Genomic DNA, 9,324 nt, shown 5'->3' on the forward strand with positions numbered 1-9,324 from the left:
TAAAGAGGTGACTGTGAAAACATAAACAAAAAGTGAACAGGAGACAGGAAAACAGAAACATAACCGCCAGCGCCGGTATTTGTCTGCTGATTTGTGCATGTTTTGCGTCCATCGGTGTCTTTCTTTTTGGTGAGTTTAACGAGGCACAGCAGCAAACGGCATGTCATGCAGTTTCTTGAAAATTACAGCAGCCAGCCAGTGCCTCTACTTGCCATTTGATCCTTTTGCATCGCTCGGTGCCAATTTATTTAAAAAAAAAAAAAAAAAAAGCTGGTTTCTAACATCCCCAAAGTGGAACTAAGCTTTTTTAAGACACCTCATGCGTGAGGTGCTGGAATAGCAACACACCATGAATTTAAAGACAGATTATGATATGATTTACCGGTACTTATTGTATATTTCCTCCCTGAAATGTGTAGTAGCACACTAGCTTTTTAAAATGCCAAAGGACAAACATTATCTGCTGACCATTATCTACTGAAGAAAGTGTATCGATGAGAGGGCAAATGCTTGGATGTCTTACTGTTGTTGACATTCTTTAACATTTATCTGTGCATTTTTATTGCCAGGCAAATTTTACTGCAAGCCACACTACTGTTACCGTCTGTCTGGCTATGCTCAAAGAAAGAGACCTGCACCTTCGCCAGCTCCAACCACATCTAAGGTACTTAATTTATTTGAATTGGAAGTACAAAGTGACGAAAAGTGCAAATTGTGTTTTTGCAGTTCAGTGTAAACTTAAGGTTTTTCAACACTGGATTTTGGGTAACCTCAACCATCTTTTAACCTTTTCAGGAGAACCAGGAACCTCCAACTGTTGCGGTGATGGTAGATGCCCCCGGAAGGGCGATGGCAGTGGCAGGCCCTTCAGCTGATATCCGGCCCTCAGGTACCCGACTTTCCTCTCTTGCTATGGCCGCTGTGCCCTGCTGCATGGGCGTGGCCATGGGTTGCGGAGTCTCTCTGCGTTCCGTCTGCCGCACACTCTCTTGGACTTGCCACCAGGTGGCACACAACCCCCTTGAATCTCCATTCCTGTGTAGCTACTGCATCTACCTCCTCTGCTGTTTCACCATCAATGCCCTGCTCAACTTTCTCTAGCATGGCCCTCCTGTCCCCCTTTTAGTTTCCTTCTCTTCTTTCTTATCTTTCCGACTAACCTTCATGGGACTATATAGATTTAGATTTTGTACTTTCTCATGTGATTGATTGTATTGTCTTTCTATGCTTGCAGTGTGTTTGTGTAAATAGTGTGATTAATTGTCTCAGAGAATGATTTATTCCTTTAAGATACATCATTTGTTGTGTTAATTCCTACAGTCGTTTTATGACTTGCACAGACAGCAGAAGCACTCTGGCAGCATTCTTTTAAAAGCGAATGGTGCATCTTAATGTTTTATTTTTTCTTGGCTTGGAAATTAAAAGTACTTAAATAGAGTTTTCTATCATCAACTCTCTAGGCAACAATATTAAATATATGTAAAATAAATTATGTAAACCTCACGCCTTGGCAGTAAGGCTCACGCTTTTGGCTTACCTGTGTTTTAATTAAGAAGCTCTTTCTATATTTTTTTGTGAATGTAACCGCTAGTGGCCTGCAACTCACTTTTAGATCTGCCTCCTCCTGTTTGACGTGTGTCTTTTAGAGCAGGCACAGTGATGTTTTTCCGTATAACAGTAACACACTTTTACTACAACCTACTAACCTATTAGACTAGTGGACCTCACTGTGACCAAGTGCCTGTATCAGTGCTTTTGTGAGCTTTACCTTTGCCCCCTCCTTTCAGAGCATCTTAAAACTGCTAGATGTGCTGTTGTGCTTTATTTAGTGCTGGTGATTGGACCTACTCTGCTGCCTTCTTCTACTATATCCACCAACCTCTCATTGTAATTCTTGCCTCATGATCTGCTTTGTATTTACATATGTAGTAGTTAGATGTTTAGTGCGATTAGCAGGATTTAGACTAATCATAGGGACTAAAGTTGGGCCTGCTGCATTATGTGGCATGTGTAGAATTACAGGATGACAGTAGGTTCAAACAATGCAATATAGTGGTATGAAAATATGCAAAATAGCATCTTTTAAGAATCTGTAAAGTAATTCAAGTGTGAGAAAATGAATGTAATTCACAACTAACTAATGATAACAAAACAAACGTTCCATAATTAGGTAAATCACTGAGAAGCTAATATTTGAGGTTTTACTTTTGAGCACACAATTTTAAATAGTTCTGTGCGAATTTAGTTTTATCATGGTTTAATACCAGTAAGTCTGTCAGGTATGTAGATAGTATGTTGCTTTAACTTTTTAATTTCTGGGTTTCTTCAGGTGAAAAGATAAACTGGGAATTGAAACGAAGTAAGAAAATGAGAATCATGAGCCGCGACATTAACACAATCCAAAATCACACATTCTGTCTTTCAGTGCTCTGCTATTTAAGCAATTTTATTCTTGCTCAAATTAGTGGAGAGAATCCTGGCGGATCATGAAGGTTACATTTTAGTATAATTCGCAAGTAAGAAGAAAAAAAAAAAAAAGGTTTCAGGATTTGCTTCTCAGGATGGGAAAAGGCAAAGCACCCACCATGTACTAATGATGTGCTGTGCTGTAAATGTTTGCTGATATTTGTTTTAGGAATAATATCGAATTCAATAAATTCAGTTATAGATTTAAATATCGGTGTCCTCTTGTCAGTTTGTCCTGTGTGCATAGATCATTTTACACTTGAGACTATGTGAGTCCCGGGATGCACGTCATGGAAACAATGAGTCCCAATCATGGAAACGATGAGGTCTGAAATTTATCATAGCAGAATATAGATACAATAATCCTCCACTATATCACAGTTCTTGCTTTGCGGTCTCGCTAGATTGTAGATTTTTATTGCTGATGTTACTCTCTTTTATACTGTTTGTACAATATTTTTATCCATTGCTCTCTCTCTCTCTCTCAATGTTATATGTTTAGGCCTGCCACAATAGCAAAAATACTAGAACAATATGTTTTCCCCAAAACTTTCACAATGTGTTTTTTTTTAAATGTTATTTTTATGCCACTGATTTAATTATATTAGAGCATAATAAAGAATTGCGCACATCTTGAAAATTCTGCCCTGGTAATCAAACATGAGCACAACTGTGTAATGTTCTCTCATTTACTAAATAAACGTGGGGCTGCATTTCACAATGAGCAAGTAATTATAAAAATGAAGTTGTGTTCCAATAAAGTGCTTAACTTAAGAAAAATAGTCAGAATATTTGTTTTTTGGCATCTTGACACAACAGTCATGTCTCAAACATAACAAATCTTAATAATGGAACCGTTTGAGATGTCATGTTTGTTCAAAATCGTTGTTTTGGTTCATATTGGCCACAGCGGATCAACCACACAGTAGCCGGGTTAACGGAGACTTTTTTTCTCATTCCGATTGAAATCATTCAGGTTGAAGATCTCTGGTCATGTGACGTGATCTGTTCCGATCGGGTGTATACATGATGTGCGCTACATTCAATCGGAACAGGCGTGTGACAAGCGCACGTCGTCGTGAACGTCACCTTATTTATCTAGATGGGGGTCCGTCGTCTATCCAGCACAGTGGTAATGATTTGATTTAAAAAAACAAAACAAAAAAAACTTATTTATACCACCATATTTATGTTGCGCGTAAATGATGACGTAGCTGCGCATTTACGTCGAGTGCATGCGCAGATGGAGCTTTTCCGAAAATTTACTTCTGATTGGTTTGGCAAAAGGAATATTCCACCCGTGTGAAACCGAGTGAAATTCCATTCAGATTCGGCCTTTTTATTCCAATTGAGGTGTTTATATGGAGCATTTTGATTTGGTTTGGGCTTCTAAACCGATTAGAATCGGAATAGATGGCTCCATGTAAACCAAGCTAGGCTCTTTATTCTTTATTTGAGACCCAGGGGGATCCATATCACAGAGTAAAGAAAAACAATTTAATAGAGAAATTAGAGGAAATTATAATAACAACAACAATAAGAACAACAACAATAATGATTTAAAAGCAAAACAAAAAATGTAATAATAAATAATAAGGATGGCTCTTATTTTTCATGATTTTTGGAGGCATTAAAAAAAACTGATCGCTTCTCGTGATAGTTTTTGGGAAAATATATCATCTTAAATTTATTTTTTTCGTGACAGGCCTAGTGGCAGTCAATGCTAATAACTTGTCAGAAACAGTGGGTGGATTTGTTCACACCTGCACACACACAGACACACACACACACGCGCGCCGACAGTGGATGCACACTTTCCCTCAGAGATGTGTTTCTAAATATTAAATAATTAATTTCTCCCACAAACAAACCAACATTGCATCTTCACCGACCTGATTGGCTGCTGTACGTGCTCATGCTTTTCAGAAAAAATTGATTTTTTCACATGGGGTCTCTCACCACATTCTTCTTCTCAACCGCAGTATCGGAAGCCAATGGCCTACAGGAGCCAAGCCTAGCTAAACGGCTTCGTGGAACACCCGAGCGAATTGAGCTGGAGAACTACAGACTGTCCCTGCAGAGGGAGGAGGAGCTGGAGGAGGTGCCAGAAGAGACGCTGGCAGAGCATAATCTCAGCAGTGTGCTGGATAAAGCCACAGATATCGACCTGGGCTCCAGGTAAGAGCTGAAATACAAAGGTACACATTTTAACATTACAGCCTGTTTTTTAAAAAAAAATACACGTTCAGATATGTTGTTATTATCATTATATAAACAAACAGACACCAGCTGTCATACAATCTATCATACAGAACTGATTTGAAGACACTAGGCATGCAAGAACCCAACAACAGGACGGGAGACAAAGAGGGCTGTTAGATGGCAAAAAAAATTCAATAAATTAAATAGCTTTACTTTTAGCCCCGACATACAGTGGGTACGGAAAGTATTCAGACCCCCTTAAATTTTTCACTCTTTGTTATATTGCAGCCATTTGGTAAAATCATTTACGTTATTTTTTTTCCTCATTGATGTACACACAGCACCCCATATTGAGAGGGGAAAAAAACGGAATTGCTGAAATTTTTGTAGATTTATTAAAAAAAAAAAAAAAAAGAAATATCACACAGCCGTAAGTATTCAGACCCTTTGCTCAGTATTTAAGCACCCTTTTGAGCTAATACAGTCATGAGTCTTTCTCCCGACTGCATCTCTGGAGCTCAGCCATAGTGATCTTTGGGGTCTTCTTTACCTCTCTCACCAAGGCTCTTCTCCCTCGATTGCTCAGTTTGGCCGGACGGCCAGCTCTAGGAAGGGTTCTGGTCGTCCCAAACGTCTTCCATTTTAGGAGTATGGAGGCCACTGTGATCTTAGGAACCTTAAGTGTAGCAGAAATGTTTTTGGAACCTTGGCCAGATCTGTGCCTTGCCACAATTCTGTCTCTGAGCTCTTCAGGCAGTTCCTTTGACCTCATGATTCTCATTTGGTCTGACATGCACAAAAACATTTAAGGGGGTCTGAATACTTTCCGTACCGTATTTTCTTGGCTGTGTTTGAACACAGGTCATGTCACATCTCCATGTGGACTAAATGTGAAAGGATATTGACAGTGAAATACCATTGGAAGACGCTCATGATGAACTGACTTCGAGACCTAACACTTGCCTGATTCCTTTTTCGTTGCAGTAGCTCAGACTCAGACATGGAGGAAGAAGACGATGAACTGGATGACCAGGAGGAGGCGGAAGCTGAGTTGGAGGAGGAGCAGCAGCTACTTCACAGTCCCTCAGACCTTGGAGGTGTCCCGTGGAAGGAGGCAGTACTGCTACACGCCCAACTTAGAGGTGACCAGTGTGACTTAGAGGATGAGGCGCTCGCTGAACTCGACGAGGCAGCTAATGAAGATGATGATGATGAGTCAAGTGAAGGTATGTTTGTGACTGCTTTGTGTTTTTTTTTCTCCCCCATTTGTCTCTACATGTTGTGAAAGACTCATTTTCTCAAGTGTGTACCACTCTTGAGCTGTTCGACGTAATCGTGTCTTGTCCTTAATGTGTCCTCCTTTTTCCACCTTTTCCTTTCTGTTGTATTCTGTGTGCAAATTGTTTTTGGTGGGCTTCTGCCTCTGCGTGCTGGCAGAGGGGGATTACTGCCCCTGGGACAGGGAGCTCCAGTCAGGCCTTTGGCTGGAGAAGTACCTCACAGATGAAGATGATGTTTGTACTTTTAAAGGTAGCAGCACAACTGCCTGTGGATTTATTTGCAGTTTTGTTTGAGTGTACAATTCCGGCTGGCTTGACCTTATTCAAGGATTGTTTCCTTTTGTCTTATTTTTGTTGCAGTTTCACACACATAACTTTGAAATTACTGTATAATTTTTCTTTTTTTTTTCTTTTTCTTTAAATACTAATCAAATAATGCCAAGCCTGTTCCCCCTAGGTGCTGAAGTTATGGTTTAACATTTTAACAGTTTTACAGTACAGTACAGTTTTTTTTTTTTTTTTTTTTTTTAAACTTTAATTTCAATGTTTTGAGTTTTTTTGCAGTCTATTCTATTGCATGCAGCCCATGCCTCCTTTATTCGGGTTGGATCTTTATTCTAATTTCCTCTGTACCTCTCGCTCCCTTTGGTTTTTGTCCTGTCTTTTCGTGTCCTCCTATTTTTCCATTTGTCTACCTGCCCTACTCTTGTCTAACTTGTTTTTCATTTTTCTGCACAAAAATACAACACTGAAACACACACGACACCCTCATTCAGCCAAAAACTTACAAATTCAACAAGTCCTGCAGCCTTTGGATCCTCTTGCCTGTATGGAGGGAACACATGAAGTCTCTGAGACAGATGGGAGTGGCCAACTGGCCTCAGCCTCCCAGGCCATTGAGCTCACACAGCCCTCCTTTTCAGGTAATGCATGCAGATGAGCCAAGACTGGGTAAAGTTTCGCTGGGCCCACCCTAGACAAGTCGACCTCACTGGGCTACGGATCATAGTGTGTCTAATTACATCAGTGTTGGCTGCTTTATGTGTGGAATAGGAGGAGCCTCCTCCCCCTGACTAACCTGACTCAGATTTTTTACATTTGTATCACATCGCTTTTTACCCGGAATGTTTAATTATGTGTTCAGTCTTTTAATTTTCCTGATACAGTCATTGTTGTTCCTCTGGGGTGAAAGAGCTCCTGAACCCCATCCCATTACACCATGTAACCCTCTTGTCAATGCTTTTGATTTTTTGGTTCCACTTTATTCTTTTGTGTTCTGTTTTCTCTCCCATGTGTCATATTAATTTACTGTTACTCCTCTGACACCCATCCCCCATTGAGCTGTATCTTCTGATTTGAATGTAGCCCCTGCCCACACATCTGCCCGGCACGAAGCAGTGCAAGTCTGGTTGGAGTCAATGTCTGGAGGTAGCACAGATTTACGGGGGATCATGAAATATCGTCTTAAGACTTGTCTTTTGGCTGGCTTGTTGCAGCATGCACAAACAACACACACTCACAAGCATGCTGGAAGGCTGCCATTCTCAAGACTCCATCTTTCTTGCGGTCTACTTATAACCTGCTTTTCACGTTGACTTCTTATCTTTTCAAACTCCAGAAATGTCAGTTTGTTTGCACTTTTGTTGTCCTTTTAGTGTTTCATATTGTTGAGACAGCTAGCTATCAATACCTGCAAACTGTCCTGATGGGTTATGTGTGAATTATTTCTTTTTATTTACAGTGATGTAAACTTGTTTAAAAGCTTTTTAGAAAGTTGCTTAAATTATGCGGTCCATATGCATGCATTTTCACAATTTAGCCAGTGTTGTTAAAATTGAGTGTAGGTTGCTTACAGTAAAGGCTATTTGTGGATTCCAGTGTCTTTATAAGAGGCCTCACCCACCAGATAATTAATGCATCACTGCTTATCCTCTAACTCATGCTGTCATGTTTTGGTGGCTCATTTTTCATTAAAAATAAACAGCTGCATGACTTCTTTTTTTAGCTGCTTTGTAACTCTGCTTTTGTTTATATTTACTTACTTTTCATTTTAATGAACTGTTGTATGTTATATAGTGTATTTCTTTTTGCAACCTAACAAGATTTAGATTTTGGAGCATTTTATTATAATTTTACAACAGCATTCTCCATCTTGATCAAAGTTTTATTTATTTATTTTTAATACCTTACGCAATCTTTTTCTAGTCTGCTGTGGTGTATAATTTGTGTTGACAAATATTCTTGACCAAAAATACTTATTTTATATTATTTCTGTCACACCAGAACCTTGTGAGGATGATGATCTGGAAGCAGAAGCAGATAGTCCAGATATGGAGCCTGGAACAGAAATGGACCAAGGTCAGTAGATAAAACCCTTACTAAATGTATATCAAAAGTAGGAAACCAAAATAATTGAAAACTGCTTTATTAATGACATTTTAATTCTAGATGACATCCCCTCCGATGCTGAAGCTGAGGCACGTTTGCACCCATCCGTGCACAATGGCGCTATTCCACTGGAAAACAAAACATCTCAAAGTGTGGGATTGACTTTAAATATTGGTACATGCCATCAGTCATTACATCAGACTTATGAATTGGATGTATTACTTCTGTGACAAATGTAGCAACGTTGTGATTAATGTATTCAGGAACATCCAGCACTGAACCCATACAGAAAGAAGATGATGCCGTCCTATCGCCAGCCTTATCTGCAATGGAACCTAAAAGACAGGTCAGACAATTCAAGTGCTCTTTCAGTTCATAAGTGTGTGCGTTTTAATAATTCCTGACCTGTTTTTATTTCCAGTTAATTGAGACATATTTTGACTCTGTGGTGAAGTCTCCAGATACCCGCTTTTTCCAAGAACCAGTGGTTTCTGAGGAACCAAAAGTTGATTGGACAACACCATCACCAGCTTCCAAGAGCCCTTCGCCTGTCTTCAACCCTTCCCCTGTTGCTTCTCCAGCTGCTGCCTCTGTGAAGGCTTCTTTGTCCCCTCTCAACAAGTCCAATTCAACTGTCAGCTCTCTGATAAATACAGCTGTCGGAACCCCTGTAAAGTCGCATGATGTCTCACCAATCTGTTCCCAGCCTACTCCGCTACCAGAGACATGCCCACCTAAATCGCCGGTCTACCCTCACCAATCAATTTGCCCTCTCACAGGCAACCCACTCTCCCCAATATGTTCACAGCCTTTGCTCTGCCATGAACCTTCCTCACCTGTGGCCTCTGAATCGCCTGTCAGAACCCAGCCTATCCCAAATGTCACATCAACACCCATAGCCAGAACTGGCGGAGCCACACCAGATTATGAGGATTCCTCATCTGATGAATCTCTGTCAAAAAAGACCGATGTTATTGAGGAATTTTGG

The 9,324-nt window shown here is 40.1% G+C and overlaps 1 protein-coding gene across 21 annotated transcripts in view; it reads left to right on the plus strand.

Annotated features, from left to right (window-relative positions):
- The window catches only part of mical3a (microtubule associated monooxygenase, calponin and LIM domain containing 3a), a 93,400-nt gene that overhangs the window by 55,949 nt on the left and 28,127 nt on the right, over positions 1 to 9,324 (plus strand). For 15 of the 21 annotated variants that reach the window (XM_061676825.1, XM_061676827.1, XM_061676826.1 and 12 more), the window contains 10 exons: positions 570 to 664; positions 796 to 889; positions 4,449 to 4,644; positions 5,653 to 5,894; positions 6,725 to 6,871; positions 7,314 to 7,376; positions 8,232 to 8,306; positions 8,397 to 8,510; positions 8,600 to 8,682; positions 8,758 to 9,324. The exon at positions 8,758 to 9,324 is cut by the window's right edge and continues 1,438 nt beyond it. In XM_061676825.1, coding sequence (XP_061532809.1) covers positions 570 to 664; positions 796 to 889; positions 4,449 to 4,644; positions 5,653 to 5,894; positions 6,725 to 6,871; positions 7,314 to 7,376; positions 8,232 to 8,306; positions 8,397 to 8,510; positions 8,600 to 8,682; positions 8,758 to 9,324 — 1,676 coding nt within the window. The other 6 variants (XM_061676839.1, XM_061676845.1, XM_061676828.1 and 3 more) reach the window with 5 other exon arrangements.

Source organism: Phycodurus eques, chromosome 5 (genome assembly GCF_024500275.1).
Source record: "Phycodurus eques isolate BA_2022a chromosome 5, UOR_Pequ_1.1, whole genome shotgun sequence".
Lineage (NCBI taxonomy): Eukaryota > Metazoa > Chordata > Actinopteri > Syngnathiformes > Syngnathidae > Phycodurus > Phycodurus eques.